Raw genomic sequence first — 18463 nt, 5'->3', positions numbered from 1 at the left:
GATTCACTGGGTTCGTTCTAAGAGATCCCACTTGGTTTTACACAGAAACAAACACAGAGGTTTGCCTTGGCTGTTTTAGAAGCAACAAGGACAAACAAAACGAAAAAAACTGTGGGCAAAGAAGTGGTTAATGCAAGGAAAGAAATTCACCCACATTGTGTTAGTTAAGCGGCTGGGACCCGATAATTTTCGTAATTACCTAAGAATGGGTGAATCATGCGCTTCGGAGCTGTTGCTCATCATCGTGTTATATTTAATGATTAAAATAGTCATGAGAGAGTCTCTAAGCTGCAATGAGGAACTGTTAGCTTCATTAGCATTTCTAATCACTGGCAGAAGTTAAGTGGACATCAGATTCGCTGTAGTGGTATCCTCACAATTATTAACTAAAATGATTCCTGAAAGCTGCAACGTGATTGGTAGTTGACTGAGGAAATACCTCATGGTAAAGCAAAACGAATAAAGCAAAAAAAGTTAGTGTGAACTCAATTATTTTGTTTATGTTCCTGTAAGTTTAAAGAAATTATTTCAAATTCGAAGACTATGGTAGTGGCGCACTCATATAATAAATACAACAATAGACGCATAAGAAATGAAGCATTTGGCAACTGTCAGAACTCTGAAAAACACTTCCACACTTAACTCTTCATAGCAGAGGGCTTGGTTACAGGATGGACTTTTTAACACATAACAACGGTGGAAGTATATTTTATGAATAATAGTCGATGAAATGTTGATTTTAGGTTTTTAGATTTCATTTCCTATAAGTATCGGAAATAAAACCTACAAACAGGGATGTAGAAACCAATATGGAGTCCTTAAAAAATGAAAAAAGTGCTTCATTCCTCGCATCTATATTGCTATACTCCTCGAACGTCGTGTCTCACGAAGCTGTACAGTCTACAAATTTCTCCAGAAACTCTACCCTTAAATTTTCGTTCACCTGGCACTCTGCCATTTATATGTACAGGGCTGTTAAAAAAGAATGAACAGATTTGAAGCATTTATTGCTTCCAAACTACAAAAGATAGAAATACAATTCCAACGTTTCTGGAAAGAGAGTAGCTCAAATTTTTATGCATTCAATGTGAGCATCGTATGTTACACGATAAATATCAAAACGGTGGCACATTTCCTGTCACACCGGAGGCAGCTTGTCTCTCCTTACCGAGTCCACAGCGCCAGCAACGCGACGTCGAAGACTTTGAAGAGTGTCAGGCATAGCAGGGATAAGAAACGCTGTCTTTTACGCAACCCCACAGACAAAAGTCACAAGGCGGGTACCAGGTTGAGAGTCATTGGGAGAGTCCTTAAAAAATGTAGTCCATCAACAAAGGAGGTGGCTTACTAAACACTCGTTCGACCTATACTTGAGTATTGCTCATCAGTGTGGGATCCGTACCAGATCGGGTTGACAAAGGAGAAGGTCGAAAGAAGAGCGGCCCGTTTCTTCACAGGGTTATTTGGTACGCGTGATAGCGTTACGGAGATGTTTAATAAACTCAAGTCGCAGGCTCTGCAAGAGAGGCGCTCTGCATCGCGGTGTAGCTTGCTGTCCAGGTTTCGAGAGGGTGCGTTTCTGGATGAGGTATCGAATATATTGCTTCCCCTTACTTATACCTCCCGAGGAGATCACGAATGTAAAATTAGAGAGATTCGAGCGCGTAAGTAGTTCTTCCCGCGAACCATACGCGACTGGAACAGGAAAGGGAGGTAATGACAGTGGCACGTAAAGTGGCCTCCGCCACACACCGTTGGGTGGCTTGCGGAGTATCAATGTAGATGTAGATGTGGAGTGTGGAGACCTAGGAGGCAACCGGCGACGAAGTTCATCCTCTGCTCCTCTTCTAATCCAACGTCCCAGACGTTACACCCTGCGACTTTTGTCTGTGGGGTTACGTACAAGACCGCGTTTTTATCCCCCTTATAGCCGACACTACTCAACGTCTGCGACATCGTATTGTTGAAGCTGTGAATTCGATAACGAGATACCAGCCACTTCGTGTGCGGTAGGAAATGAGCCATCGTTTCGATATTTGTCATGTAACACATGGTGCTCACATTGAATGCATAAAAATTTGAACTTCTTCCTTTCCAGGAACGTTGGAACAACGAAAATTTGTGCCGGACCGGGACTCGAACGAGTATTTCCCGCTTATCGCGAGCGGTCGCCTTACCACCTTTTTTTTCTTCTCATTTAGTCTGGTATTGTTCGCTGTGTTTGGTCTGGGCGGACGTCACAGGATATTTGTTCAAGTTGATCGTTGATTCCTTTACTCAGTTCTTTTATTACAGAGAGCGAGCAGCCCTCTGACCGAACACGCTGAGCTACCGTGCAGGCTACCATGTTGGCTATCAGAGCACAATTCACGGCCAGAGCCAAACTTCCATATGTCGTCAACCATGCGTCCTTTGGACCTGCATGCATGCATACATGTCGAAAGGAACTACACTTCGTGATCAGAATAACACAGGCACTGCAAAATCGTATGTATCTGCCGATGACGGGCAAGCGAGTTTGAAATACGTCTGACGTGTACGGGAACATACATAACGGATGTACAAGTACAGGTCGTAGGCGCACGGTTGACGACATATGGAAGTTTGCGTGCAGCTGTGAGGCGTGCACGGATACACACATGGTAAGGCGACCGCACGCGATAAGCGGGAAATACAGGTTCATGTCCCGATCCGCCACAAATTTTCATTTTCGCCATTGCATTCTACAGCTTATGATAGTCCTTATTCGCGGTGGAGAATTCATTTGATGTGTTTCGTAAAGTCTGTGGTCGCCGTAGTACCTGTTCCTTTGCACATGCAACTTTGCGTCGTAATCGGAATAACACAGGCACTGCGATATCGGATTTCTGTGTGGTCAGTGTCTAACATTCTGCGTGGTGTCTGTTTGTTCTATATCGTGTCTCCCTACCACTTTCGCGCAACGACGCTCTGAGCGTGTTTTTTAGGGAACTGACTAGTTTGAACCTGGGACCTCTTGCTGGTAAGGAGACGCCAGACCACACATGACATGTAGAGTTCAGAAGAGTTCAGTGAGACTAGCGATGATATAACCAAATACTTAATGATTTCAGCGTCAGCTCCACTGCACTCCCTGTAAAAGAATCTTAATACTAACTAAATTTAGTGGAAGGGGTTCAAGGCTTTCCTATTTTTAGTTAGCTGGTAAAATAACGTCGAAAAAGCAGTTAAGTTTACCATTGGAAATTTTATTCTAGACACAAAACATTGTTTATAAATTGCACTATTGATAAAAGGAAATTTTTTAATACAGGATGGTAAAAACCAACTGCGTTCAACAAAAATGTGAACGAATATTCCTTGAATGGGTTTCAAAGTTCTACAATGGATCGAAGGATGACCTATGCCATATCACATCTATAATCTAGGTTTAAATTAAGTTTCACAAAAGAGAAAACTATCAAAGTGGTCTACAGTGACCCTCAATTATGTTTAATTACTTATCTAACTTGTCGTAAATTACAGTCGCTGATATGGCTTCTCAATAACTATATAACAGAAAAATCATCGCGTTTCAGATTTTTACTTAAAGTGGCAAATGTGAACACCATGAGCTTTAATTGACGATCGACAATAGTATTACGCAAAAAGGGGGTGTAACAGATGAGACTTCTGCAGTTCTGAGTGAAGCTTTATGCGCTGTTATGCGGCATCGCGTGCGTTCATTACCTTGTCGGTGTTCGTCAGGGGGCAGCGGGCAGCACAGCTCCGCTCACCTCGCCGTCTCGGAAGCAACTCTCTCCTAACTTCTCCTTACTACAATTTACCGAAGTTGGTTTAAAAAAACTATGTGGCTGTGTTTTCATCTGACCAATCAGGGTCTCAATGTTAACCTTAAGCTGCGCCTACAAAATTTCTGTCTATCCAATGAGAAACGTTATACTTTTCGTGGTGGGGCAATGTTTTTAAAGTTTGCAACGTAACAGAGACGCAAAAAAGTCTCACGCTAAAACTTGCAGCTGGTGTGGTCCTTTTAGTGTTGTCGTAAGATCTGTACTGTTCTTCTGCAGGGCTTTAGCTTTTAACATGGGCTGGGGGGTGGTCCTAGCGGTTAGCTGGCGACGTGGGAGTCCGTCCCTTATCGTAGGGCCTTCCAGCTTAACACGGCTCTGCTCTCGGATTCTGTTCTCGTTTCTCCCCTCGGAACTGCGTCTGTCTCACGGTGGGAAGGTATGACATGCATTTAGGCATTCTTGTGTTAGTCTGTGGTATTCCATTTGCTCACTCGTTACTCGTATTACTTTGGTTAATTTAATGTCACGATTTATTCGGAGCTATGTGACATACTACTGGATTTGCTTATCGTGTCAGGGTTTTCATGGAAGGTGTTGGATTTGCCTGACACCTTACAAGTGGCGCTGACCAACGACCTTCTTCTCCAACCAGTATGTCTCGCCGAAAAACAACAACAGAGGAAGAATGTTATCCAATATGATCTGATGAAATTCCTTCTAGTGACAACAGTGTTGACCGTGATGCAAGTCATGACAGTGACCGACATTCACTTCCGTCGAGAGGTGTAAAAAAGTTTGTAGGTCCCGAAAATAGTTTCAGTGGCTGGTGGTTCATCCTCTGTATACAAAAATAATTTATCATCTCAGATCGATGCACACAAACCATACGTAGACGAAAGTATTCGTCACGAAAGCAGTAAACATCAGGCTATTATCTCACCATCTAGAAGATATGTAATTTCCTGTTCAAGAAAGACCCTTGTGTGAACTATGTGAACATTTTCAGTGCGCAGTGCACCTTTCTGCCTGAGAGCAGATAAGAACAGTTTCAAGAGATACCGCGAAAATTAAAAGAAAGTTCTACCACAGTTCAAGTACCAACTATCGTATGCTGTAATGAGGTGATGTTTAGCTGCGGTGGCTACATCTAATGCTTAGACCTTTTCTGTTGTTAAGGCGAATTTTTACAAACCCACTGTAGAAAACGTTTCACGATAATAAAACTGAAATATAACAAGTGGATCAAATTTGAAATATGTAAATTACTCTTCATGCATCTGTAGGGTTTATTTTTATGGCGTTTACCTGCTCCTCAAAGAGTTAAGATCTGTTTTTATCGGGAATCGATGTCGGTGACAGACAAAAATCGTCGAGATTATCGATTCGCGGGGTGGGTGTTCTACCTGTGTACACTGAAGCGCCAAAGAAACTGGTATAGTATGCGTATTGAAATACAGAGATATGGAAACAGGCGGAATACGGCGTTGCGGTAGGCAACACCTGTATAAGACAAGAAGTGTCTGGCGCAGTTGTTAGATAGGTAAGTGCTGCTACAATGGCAGGTTATCAAGATTCAAGTAGGGTGACCGGACGTCCAGATTAATCTGGACATGTCCTCCTTTTTAGTTCTTTGTCCGGGGTCCGCGCGGATTTTTCCAGTGTCCGGGTTTTTCGCAAAGTTGAGCGTAATACAGTTAAATTTACAATTCGTCCCGTTCTTTTCTTAAGTACTTTAACTATTGGCACAGCCTTCGTGATAAACTCGCACGATAGCGGTGTTAGTAGGTGGCACCAGCATCGAAGATGTTATCGTCGATCTACTTACAAGCGAATGCAAATATCGATTATTTAAAATTTTCGTTTCGTATCTTCACTTTGTAGTGGCTTGGCTTCCTGTAGTGCATTTGTGATTTGTGAGTGTAATTTTTAACCGAGTGAGTTACGTAAAATATTTGGCTATGCCTAAACGAAAGTGTACATTTTCTAATGTCCTTTCCGGCAAATATCCGGCTTGAAGAAAGGGAGAAATGAATTTGAAACGGAATGTAAGATATGTGGAGCTGGAACGTAGCCTACGTCTCAGTGGCCAATAAAGGTAAGAAATAACTCGACAGGTTAACTGTCATGGGTTTATTTCATCGTTTCATAGTCATTCAATTTATTTGTATTCAGAAGGTTAAAGCGCAGTTTACATGTCGTCAGCTGCTGCTTGAATTGTAGATGTTGGTAGCGGTGCGTCGAATGAAGGGAGGTGAATGGTCTTACGTTTTTCGCTTTGTAAACAATTCCGTGTTGTTGACGTAACAAAACAATTGACGCCACACTGTCACCACAATCATTGTTTTAATTTTTTTTATATTGTTCAGTTAACCACCACCTGACCATCAGTAACAATTAACTACTAGTTTTACTGGTAATTCCCGGCAGTCTTGTGACTTGTCCAAAGCTGACGGGTGGTATCCTCACCTGCAGCTGACCCGTTTGGTGTGTCCTCTTTTTTTCTTCTTTTGCCGTCCTTTTTGAAGGTGTTTGTCCTCCTTTTTAAACAGTTGCATCTGGTCACCTTAGATTCAAGTGAGTTTGAAAGTGATCTTATAGTCGGTTCACGAGCGATAGAACACAGATCTCCGAGGTAGCGATCAAGTGTGAATTCTCCCGTACGACCATATCACGAGTTTTCTGCGAATATCAGGGATCCGGTAAAACATCAAATCTCCGACATCGCTACGGCTGGAAAAAGATCCTGCAAGAAAGCGACCAACGACGGCTGAAGAGAATCGTTAAACGTTACAGGTGTGCAACCTTTCCGCAGATCGCTGCAGATTACAATGCTGGGCCATTAACAAGTGTCAGCGTGCGAACCATTCGACGGAAAATCATTGATATGGCCTCTTGGAGCCTTCGATGACTGCACGGCGCACAGTTTTGCTCCTCGCCTGGGCCCGTCAACACCGACATTTGGCTGCTGATGACGGGAAACATGTTGCCTGGTCGGACGAGTCTCGTTTCAAATTGTATTGAGCGGATAAGGCGTGTACGAGTATGCAGACTACTTCACGAATCCTGCATGTCAGCAGGGGACTGTTCAAATTGGTGGAGGCTCTGTAACGGAGTGGTGAGTGTTCAGTTGGAGTGATATGGGACCCATGATACCTCTAGATACGACTCTGACAGGTGACACGTATGTAAGCGTCCTGTCTGATCACATGCGTCCGTTCATGTCCACTGTGCATTCCGACGGACTCGGGCAATTCCAGCAGGATAACGCGATGCGCCACAAGTCCAGAAGTGCTATACAGTGGCTGCACGAACACTATTCTGAGTTTAAACACTTCCGATGGCCACCAAACACTCCAAACAGGGACATTATTGAGCACATCTGGGATGTCTTGCAACGTGCTCTTCAGAAGAGATCTCCACCCCCTCTTACGGATTTATGGGCAGCCCTGCAGGATTTATGGTGTCGATTCCCTCCAGCACTACTTCAGACATTAGTCGAGTCCATACCATGTCATGTTGTGGGACTTCTGCGTGCCCGCGGAGCCGCTACACGATATTAGGTAGGTGTACCAATTTCTTTGGCTCTCCAGTGTATAACGCATAATCGTTAAGATGGCAAGTTAGTATAGAACCCACGATGCGCGAGTCCTTCTTGCACTTAGGCTGATTTTTTTTTCTTTTTTTGTTGTTTCTTGTACCGAGTTGCTGACCGAGTAGTGTTGACGCGTGGTCGGTGTTGCAGACGTCGGCTGTGGCGCTGGCGGTGTGGGCGGCGGCGGCGTGGTGCTGCGGGTGGCTCCCCGCCGCCAGGGGTGCCAACATCCTGGCCGTGTTCCCGATGGAGGGCCGCAGCCACTGGATCGTGAACCGCGAGCTGCTGGTGGAGCTGGCGCGCCGCGGCCACAACCTGACCGTGCTGACGCCCTTCCACGAGCCGGGCGACCCCTGGGAGCTTGTCAAGCCCACCGCGCAGCTGGCGGGCAGCACCAGTGAGTCTGCTCCCTGTCCTTTCTGTTAACCTTACTTTTCGCTAACTGGGATTTTCAGCTACGATGTGTCACACGAGAACACGAAAAAACTACAAACAACGAAACTCGTCTAGCTTTAAGGGGGAAACCAGATGGCGCTATGGTTGGCCCGCTACAAGGCGCTGCCATAGGTCAAACGGATATCAACTGCGTTTTTTTTAAATAGGAACCCCCAATTTATATTACATATTCGTGTAGTACGTAAAGAAATATGATAGTTTTAGTTGGACCACTTTTTTCACTTTGTAATAGATGGCACCGTAATAGTGACAAACGTATATGTAACATTCCGTCAGTGCGGACGGTATTTGCTTCGTGATACATTACCCGTGTTAAAATGGACCGTTTACCAATTCTACATCTACATCTACATTTATACTCCGCAAGCCACCCAACGGTGTGTGGCGGAGGGCACTTTACGTGCCACTGTCATTACCTCCCTTTCCTGTTTCAGTCGCGTATGGTTCGCGGGGAGAACGACTGTCCGAAAGCCTCCGTGCGCGCTCTAATCTCTCTAATTTTACATTCGTGACCTCCTCGGGAGGTATAAGTAGGGGGAAGCAATATATTCCATACCTCATCCAGAAACGCACCCTCTCGAAACCTGGCGATCAATCTACACCGCGATACAGAGCGCCTCTCTTGCAGAGTCTGCCATTTGAGTTCGTTAAACATCTCCGTAACGCTATCACGGTTACCAAATAACCCTGTGCGGAAAAGGTCGATATCGTGTTGATGTATGGCTATTGTGATCAAAATGCCCAACGGGCCTGTGCTATGTATGCTGCTCGGTATCCTGGACGACATCATCCAAGTGTTTGGACCGTTCGCCGGACAGTTACGTTATTTAAGGAAACAGGAAGTGTTCAGACACATGTGAAACGTCAACCACGACCTGCAACAAATGATGATGCCCAGGTAGGTGTTTTAGCTGCTGACACGGCTAATCCACAGATCAGTAGCAGACATATTGCGCGAGAATCGGGAATCTCAAAAACGTCGGTGTTGAGAATGCTAGATCAACATCGATTGTACCCGTACCATATTTATATGCACCAGGAATTGCATGGCAACGACTTTGAAAGTCGTGTACAGTTCTGCCACTGGGCGCAAGAGATATTACGGGACGATGACACATATTTTGCACGCGTCGTATTTAGCGACGAAGCGTCATTCACCAACAGCGGTAACATAAACCGGCATAATATGCACTACTGGGCACGATGGCTGCGGCAAGTGGTACATCAGTGACCTTGGCGGGTTAAAGTATGGTGCGGCATTATGAGAGGAAGGACAATTGGCCCCCATTTTATCGACGGCAATCTAAATGGTGCAATGTATGCTGATTTCCTACGTAATGTTCTACCGATGTTACTACAAGATGTTTCACCCTATGACAGAATGGCGATGTACTTCCAACATGATGGATGTCCGGCACATAGCTCGCGTGCGATTGGAGCGGTACTGAATAGCACGGGGGTTCCCAACAATATTTTTTCGAGGACCCCTCATCGAGCATGATTGGTACCTTTTTAACCAACGGTCCATTTTTAACTACCCGAACTGTAGCTCCCGCGAAAAACAACGCTTTACAAACACTACTGTTTTAATACAGAATATTGAATATGTAAACAAGACGGTCTGTGAATGCAGTGGCAATAAATTAACAATGGCCGATTGTCGTCTGAAATGCGAGTTTCTGTGTAAAGTGACTGTCAGTTGTCAGCTGCAAAGAGACATCGCGTGCAGTTTAACGGCATACAGCAAAACTATTTGCCTCTATCTAATTCTAGTTTTTCACTAGAGTGTGCTAGTGTCAGTTGGCTCTAGGAAGACGCTAGACGCAAAAGTTAGCGTTCACTAAAGCTCTGCTCATGCAGGAAGCAGCCAAAACAAAAAATCTCTTATCATACGAAATATATTTAATATATTTTTCATTCTAATAGCATCTTGCGGACCCCTCTGGCATAGCTCGCGGACCTCTGGGGGTCCGCGGACCACCTGTTGGGAACCACTGTAGTAGCGTATTTCATGACAGGTGGATTGGTCGTCGAAGCACCATCCCGTTCACCGGATCTGACGTCCCCGGATTTCTTTCTGTGGGGAAAGTTGAAGGACATTTGCTATCGTGACCCATCGACAACGGGTGACATTCGTCAGCGCATTGTCAATGCATGTGCGAACAATACGGAAGGCGAACTACTCGCAGTTGAGAGGAATGTCGTTACACGTACTGCCAAATGCACTGAGGTTGACGGACATCATTTTGAGCATTTATTGCATTTATGTGGTATTTACACGTAATCACGGTGTAACAGCATGCGTTGTCAGAAATGACAAGTTCAGAAAGCTACATGTATCACATTGGAACAACCGAAATAAAATGTTCAAACGTACCTACTATCAGTATTTTAATTTAAGAAACCTACCTCTTACCAACTGTTCGTCTAAAATTGTGAGCCATATGTTTGTGACTATTACAGCGCCATTTATCACAGAGCGAAATAAGTGGTCCAACTAAAACATTCACATTTCTTTACGTAGTACAAGAATATGTAATAAAAAATGTGGGTTACTATTTTAAAAAACGCAGTTGACATCCGTTTGACCTAGGGCAGCACTATCTAGTGGGCCAACCATAGCGCCATCTGGTTTCCCCCCTTCAAGCTAGACAAGTTTCGTTCCCTTTATTTTTATTTCGTTTGACGCTTATTTCGTGAGACGTTTGTCCCGGTCACGATGTTGTATACGGCCTTCTGCCGCATCAGTTCAGGGTTTTAAACTGGAGCTTCTGACGATTTCCACCATTGTCTTCGTCAGGAGCAACAGACTGGCAGACGTGACACACGTGCAGGCCATGTACGGTCGATGCAGGTTAAGCAGAGCCAGCTGTTCCTGTTTCGGTGAATCGTAGTGTATTCGTTTTCTTCTCTTTTCGGCCCGTCTTCTCGGTTGTCAGTCGGTTGTATTCTTCTCCTCTCGCTGCCGGGTTATCATTCCGGGAGTAGGTCCGGCCATCAGGTAGCCGGGCGATAATGAAGTTGGTTTCCCAGTCCACTGACCAGCAAGTTTCTAGATGAAACTTCCTGGCAGATTAAAACTGTGTGCCCGACCGAGACTCGAACTCGGGACCTTTGCCTTTCGCGGGCAAGTGCTCTACCAACTGACCTACCGAAGCACGACTCACGCCCGGTACTCACAGCTTTACTTCTGCCAGTACCTCGTCTCGTACCTTCCAAACTTTACAGAACCTCTCCTGCGAACCTTGCAGAACTAGCACTCCTGAAAGAAAGGATATTGCGGAGACATGGCTTAGCCACAGCCTGGGGGATGTTTTCAGAATGAGATTTTCACTCTGCAGCGGAGTGTGCGCTGATATGAAACTCCTATTAGGAAGTGGCAGAGCGGTTCTAGGCGCTTCAGTCGGGAACCGCGCGACTGCTACGGTCGCAGGTTCGAATCCTGCCTCGGGTATGGATGTGTGTGATGTCCTTAGGTTAGTTAGGTTTAAGTAGTTCTAAGTTCTAGGGGACTGATGACCGCAGCAGTTAAGTCCCATAGTGCTCAGAGCCTTTTGAACCATTTTTTTCCCGCAATGTCTTGGAGCTGCCTCGTGTCAAAGTCTCTCGGCAGATGGAGCGCCAGCCGGAAGGCTTTATTCTGCACTCTCTGCAGTGTCTGCGGACGGGTTTCTGCCGCGTTTCCCCACACCACGGCCTCTTACTCGAGCACCGGCCAGACGAGTGCTCCGTACAGCGAGATGCCGCTCAGGGTGGGCAGAGTATTTGTGGGGCCGAGCAGAGGATCTTTCCGAGCGCTCGGCCTCTCAGCCCCTGGATGTGTGGTCCCCAGGTGAGGCGCCGGTCCGAGGTGACGCCGAGGTATTTTCCAGTGCGAGGCCACGGAGTAGGGGCCCCCACGATCCGCACTTGCTGCAGCGCACCGGGAATGCGGCTGCGCGTAAACACCACAGCCAGGCTCGTCCCAGGATTGAACTCGAGCCGCCATTTGGTAGCCCACGCTCCGATCTCGTCGCAGGCGGCTGCGCATCAGCTGATCGCTCATACTGCGCGTGTAGAGTGCGGACTGTCAAAGCTGCTGCTGTGGTGGCCTTATATAGCCCAAGGACGGCTTCCGATTGGTAGCAGTTGCGTCATACTGTCTGAGATGGTGTCAACGTCTACGCTGGTGGCGCCACAGCCTTGTTGTGCCTTGTATCTGGTACACGAGAATAGTACATGATTCACATTCCGTCTTCATTGAAAAAATCACATGACAGAGATTCCTTCCGTCCTTTGCAGAACAGACGGGTTGGGAATTTGGCAAGATTTAAGGGCACGACTGTATTAGTTGCTGTGATTCATTTGCTCCTTTCCAATCACTAAACCGAGGGGATAACGCTACTTTTAGTGGCAGCTGGTCGTACTGTACTCTTTTTGCTGTCTTGGTCGAATCCCAATGCGCCTACCAGTCGTTTCTCGCTTTCTCACTGACTGTGCCCTGCTTTTCTTGATAAGGAAGTCTATTATTTAGGATTTCACCTCAGTTCATTGTTCACTTGGCTAAGCTGTCTATTATATAATTATGATAGATACCACTGTGCCCTCTAATCCACAAGATATTTGCAACTATTCCTAATTGCTTATTTATAACGATTTCTTTAATAGTGTTCATAATTATAGACGATTCACTTCCGTTCCATTTTGGTTTCATAAGACTCTTTAGTACACTTATGGAAACGGTTAATACCACCAGCCTCCCTCGCGTGCGAGATCTGCCGTACTTTACTGCTTCTCTAAACTGGGATGGCTTACGTGTAATAGACTGCTGCCTCCTTAGGCAAACAGTTGATAACTTTCCGTTGTGTTGTATCCCGCTCATTCTACATTGTCGCCGTCTATGTTCTCCGTTCGATCCGTATAAATCTTCGTCGAATTCAAGATAATAGAACCAGCGGAAAAATGCTCCTATCGGAGCACAAAAAAATGCGAATATGTTCCTGTTCATTTAAAGGAGGCTGACCGAAAAGTGGGATAAAAGCTACTTCATTCTACTTTCTTTAGCACCTTTAAAGTTTTTTTTTCAAAAAGTTTTCGCTGGCGACATATTCGCACTCTTTTTAACATGCATCTCACTCCCCTAACTGTGGCTCACTCACCCCCAGTAGTCCATCGCTCTACGTCGCTCACACCCATCTACCCCTAGTTGCCCTTTCTCACTCACTCATTCGGCCCGACTCATTGTCATTATCTTTTCGTGTCTCTGTCATTGTTCCTGCTCATCCGTTCTGTCCTACTACTACAGTCTCCTATCCCCCTCTTGCTCTCTCTTTCTTCTACTACCGCTTTCCTTCCTTCCCTCTGCTGCTGTCTCTTCTCACTGCTGCTATATCTCTCTTCGTCGTTGTCATTGCCACAGACTGTCTCTCATTATCACTTGCTCTCACCCACCTCCACTTTCTCTTTATTCCTGTTCCGCTGGCACTGTCTCCTTCACTCTTTTCCTAGTGCTGTTCCGTTACTATCAACTTCGTTCCACTGCCACTGTTCCCTGTCTTTCTCTCACACTGCCATTGTCTGCTTCGCACTTTGTATGACTCAACCACTGTCTACTATCTTCCCGTGTTTATTACTTTTCCGTCTCTTTGCCACTTGCACCGTCTCCTTCTTTCTCAGCATAAAAAAGCGGGAATATGTTTGTATGCCAAAATTTTTGGTAAAAATTTAAAGATGCTGAGGAATGTAGAATGACGCAGCTGGTATCCCACTTTTTAGTCAGATTCTTTTAAAGAAACAGGAACGTATTCGCTATTTTTCTGCTGTGAGAGAAGAATTTTTCCGTTTGTTCCCTTCTTTCCCCTGTGACTCATATGAAAAGAAACGCGTTTTTCATTAAAATTTAGATAGTTTACTTATGTCAAACTGGAATAACGCAAAACTAATTTTACTCCCCAGACCGGATTTTACGCGCAAAAAAAATTTGCATGTGCTTCAGTGCTACAACATGGGGTTCCCAGATGATAACGGAGCCACTTAACAGTATATTTCACAGTGCTACGTCACTTTTTAAATTACGTTTCCGCCTCACATCGGATTTTACGTGCGTATTTTACGTGTAATAATAGTAGGATAACTTTGAACCCCTGTATCTCGGAAATGGATGAAGATATGAAAAAAATTTGAAATTTAGTTCGAGAAGGGCATCTTAGGAATATATCGTCATTTGCTGTGCATAGCCATCTCGAAATTCGCGACTGGTTTTGGTACCCAAAAAATAAGTTTTTGGGCTGTTTCCAGAATGAGATTTTCACTCTGCAGCGGAGTGTGCGCTGATATGAAACTTCCTAGCAGTTTCAAACTGTGTGCCGGACCGAGACTCGAACTCGGGACCTTTGCCTTTTGCGGGCAAGTGCTCTACCATCTGAGCTACCCAAGCACGACTCACGCCCCGTCCTCACAGCCTTTGGAAGGTAGGAGACGAGATACTGGCAGAAGTAAAGCTGTGAGGACGGGGCGTGAGTCGTGCTTGGGTAGCTCAGTTGGTAGAGCACTTGCCCGCGAAAGGCAAAGGTCCCGATTTCGAGTCTCGGTCCGGCACACAGTTTGAAACTGCCAGTAAGTTTGAAGTTTTTGGGGTGTTTCTCGATAACGGATAATGATTTTTGAAAACAGGGAGATGGCTCTCCTAGATAGACCCCCAGAGAATATACCTTTAAAATATGACAAATTGCTGCGGTTTTTTATAATGTAGATTTCGCCTCATACCGGATGTTTCGCATAGAAGTAGGGTAACTTTGAACCTCCGTGTCTTGGAAACGGATGAAAATATCCAGAAAATTTTGAAGGCTGTTCGAGATCGGGATCTTAGGAATATATAGAAAAAATTTCAGACGTTTTCTTGGAATCCTCGGCTAGGTTTTGGTCCGCAGGTGACGGCGGAAATATAGTTATCTGGTTGGTTTGGAGAGAAAGGGACCAAACTACAGGGTCTTTAGTCCCTTGGAAATATAGTAAAGACACGTTTTTTGTGGGGTTTTCCGGGGTAGCGCCCATGAACTAATGTAACCTCCACAAGCCTCGTCAAGCCCACAGGAGACCACATCAAAATTAAAAAAGAACGAACCGATTTGCTCCATTTGCTTAAACAGTAGGAAGTGTGTAATACTCATAGTTTGACCGTATACTGTAGGGTAGTGACACTAAGAACGATCCTCCTGTTGAACATGCAATGGTCCCTAGCCGAAGGGCTACCCGAAACACCTGACCCTACCATTTTATCACCAACAGAACCCGAGGTATGAGCACCGGAAAACCCAGTTTTTATGAGCGGCGTTTTGCAACATATTACATTCATATCTGTCGCACGCATACCGATTGAGCAAAGTCTTCATTTCAGCCTTCAGATTTGCAGAAACTTCATATTTTACGATACTGGCACAGATTAGTACGTTTTCTTCTCGGTAGCTGAATGGGGCTAGGAATACCGGTAAGGCATCTTATTTCCTTATTTTAATTTCGTGCAAGGTCTACCATTCAGCAGATTTCCTAATCAATGGCTTTCTTCTGGCTCCAGTCAAATAGTTAAATTTTTCTATGTCTGACCAAGAGTTCATTTTGCCATTGATTAGACAGTGTCCTGTCTGCGAGATTCGTTTCAAAATGAATTTATTCGCAAGTTTTTCCCTTCAGATACCAGTGGGACGTCGTCGACGAGTTCCACTCGACTGGCCGTTTCCGGTCGCAGCTCAACTGCGAGGCAGGTGAGTGGGCCGCAACAACCAACCCGCTCTGTTTGAGAACCACGACAGAGTTCGGCATTCGTGGTTCAGATTAGCAAATTGGTTGCTTGGGAAGGTGCAGCATTCATTCCACACTCCAGACCAGGTACAAAGGCGGACTGTGCCTTAGTGGAGAGGCAGATGCCACTTCCCGATCAGATTCGAATGCCGCCCATCTGACGACGATTATGACGCTCGATAGGGTTTAAGAGGAGCTTACCTGCGTGGTTATTAGTTCCTTTATCCCCATAATAGTCGGCGAGCTAAAAGGAGAGTTCTGGGAGTATTACGGATAGAGCTTGGGGAAGAGCTGTGACACTGCCACAATAAGTGACTTGCGGAGAACATGGAACGCGGAGTGTCGATAAAAGAAGATGAAGAAAATGCACAGACAAGGCAGTGGGAGGAAGTGCCGTGGGTAGAGCTCCCCCCAGAATGAGAGATGGGGTGGAAGATTGATCCTGCAACTGCCTTTCATCCCCCCCCCCCACCCTTTCCATCGACTCTAGAAGAGAATATCATAAAAAGGGAAGATCAGTGTATTCCAGTGATCGACGCTAGGAAGTGACATTGTAAAAAGCAAAGGTCATTCAGTGTATGACAGACGACAAGGACAAATAAGACTTAAGACACTGGCTGCAAATGGGTATTGATTGACACCAATGAAGGAAGTTGAAAATTGGTGCCAGACTAGGACTCGAACCTCGGTTGCCTGCTTAGTAGGCAGATGCTCTGACCACCATGCCATCCAGACACAGAGGTCATCACAATTGCACGAACTACCCTAGCACTCTTCCCATCAGATCCAAATTCTGAACTTTTTCACACACAACTAATGTAGTGCTCCTTGTCCATTATCCTCATTACAGAATCCCCTGCCACACACACACATTCACATAAATTTATATGTATGTAGACGAAGGGACAGTGTTCTATCTCCTCGACAGAGTTCGACTTCCTGGGGTACGGGTCGCTCTCGACGTTCACACAGTTCGTGATCCTGTTCCACATGGGCACGGACTTCTGCCAGCGCCTGATGGACGACCCGGTCGTTCGCGAGCTGATCGACTCCCAGGAGCGGACGTACGACCTGCTCATCATGGAGACGTTCTTCCACGACTGCTTCTTCGCCTTCTCGCACAAGTACCGGGCGCCGACTGTGCTCGCGTGCGCCTTCGGCGGCGGCAACACCTGGATCAACTACGCGGTCGGGAACCCGTACCCGCTGTCGTACCTGCCCGAGGGCGGTGTGGCCTACACGACCCGCATGAGCCTCTTCCAGAAGACCTACAACTCTCTGCTCTCCCTCGCACTCAACCTCTACCGGGATCTGGTCTACTTCCCGGCCCTAGACGAGATCGTGCGCAAGGCCTTCGGTGACCCGAGCATGCCCCCCCTGGCGGAGATGGAGCGCAACATGTCCCTGCTACTGCTCAACAATCACTTCAGCTTCGACTACGCGAGGCCGTTGGTGCCCAATGCTGTGCAGGTCGCTGGGATGCACATCAAGCCTCCTAAGGCCCTCCCAAAGGTATGTGCTGTGCATACGAGACACAAAGCTAGACAATAAGCAATATATATAAAAAGTAGGAAGTATGTGTGAATGTCCAGCACCTTCATTAAAATTACTGGATCGTTTGCAACCGAATTTGGCACACTTATCACTTGCCCCATAGTAAACAGGACCAGAGGTAGGGGCAAAAAACTGTTTTTCAGCCCCTGAGATGCAGGCTGCCTGGCATGGCATCATGTTGTGTTGGGATAGTGTTGGCCAGCATTACTGACGCCAGCCTGCTCTGGACCGCAGCCTCCTGGACGTCCAGAAATAATATTATTTTTTATGAAGAATGTAGTCAGTTGTGAAAGGAAGACTTTTTCAACAATTTTTAAAACCCCTGGCGAGAGTGACACAGACCTACAGTAAGCTTTACACTGCTGGTCAGCTTTTTTATGTGATAGTATTACCCTTGCCGTTTTTAGCTGCTTTGGGAAAACGCCACTTGAGAGTGACGAATTGCAGATATTTGACAAAGGAGGTCTCGTGTGCCTTGCTGACTTTTTCACAAAATTATCCGGGATGTCATAGATACCAACTGAATATTTACTCCTAGCGAATTAATAGTATTTACAAGTTCATCACAGCCCGCTGGACTGAAGAGAAAAAAAACTAGGATATATTGTTTCTTTGAATACATTAAAGTTCTTTAGTGTTGTGTTCGGTAAATTTGCACATTTTTCCTTCACTAATTTGTCAACAAAGATTTTGTAACAAGAACTGAAATTGTTCTCAGTTGGCCTAGAATCAGTGACATTTCTTCTATCCTGTGATAAGAATATATTTTTGGGAGCTGTCTTCTTCCTTATAAGACTGCATAATTTTTCACCTGTACTTAGTTTTGTAATATATTTATCATTTTCCTTCATTTTTCTCTTTTCTATGACACATTCAGAAGTAACTTGTATTTCTGTAAGTAACATAGAAACTCTAAGCGTCTGTTTGTTTTTTAGAGTAAAAAAAGTTCGCACTTCATTTTACAAGAGGCCCTAACACCTCGAGTTATCCATATTTTAATCTGTCTTTCTGAAAACTACTTTATTTTTGGAATAGTATTTTCTAAGTTAGCCTTGAAAATGTTCAAAAAATGTACAATCTTTTCATTGTTAACAGAGCTACCATATACTGCACTTGTAGCCAAGCCTGTTCCATTATCTAGCTTCCGGAAATGGTCACTATTTCTCTGACTGTAGCTCCTTTTATGCAAGACATTTTCTGCACAGGTTAAAATGTGATTTACATTTGGTTAACTGCGAGAAGCGGTCGCTGTAGCTGGTATCAGAGGTCTCTGGCATTCACTTTACACATACGAGTGGCACCAGTTTTTGTT

General features: G+C 45.3%; 1 protein-coding gene across 1 annotated transcript in view; it reads left to right on the top strand.

Moving 5' to 3' along the window:
• Positions 1-18463, top strand: part of LOC124552450 (UDP-glucosyltransferase 2-like) — a 66521-nt gene that overhangs the window by 33851 nt on the left and 14207 nt on the right. Inside the window, exons 2-3 of the mRNA XM_047126728.1 lie at positions 7516-7762; positions 16526-17109. Coding sequence (XP_046982684.1) covers positions 7516-7762; positions 16526-17109 — 831 coding nt within the window. The remainder of the gene's footprint in view (positions 1-7515; positions 7763-16525; positions 17110-18463) is intronic.

Source organism: Schistocerca americana, chromosome 10 (genome assembly GCF_021461395.2).
Source record: "Schistocerca americana isolate TAMUIC-IGC-003095 chromosome 10, iqSchAmer2.1, whole genome shotgun sequence".
In the NCBI taxonomy this organism is placed as follows: domain Eukaryota; kingdom Metazoa; phylum Arthropoda; class Insecta; order Orthoptera; family Acrididae; genus Schistocerca; species Schistocerca americana.
The sequence above is the reverse complement of the archived record's forward strand: the minus strand, read 5'-3'. Positions and strand labels throughout refer to the sequence as shown.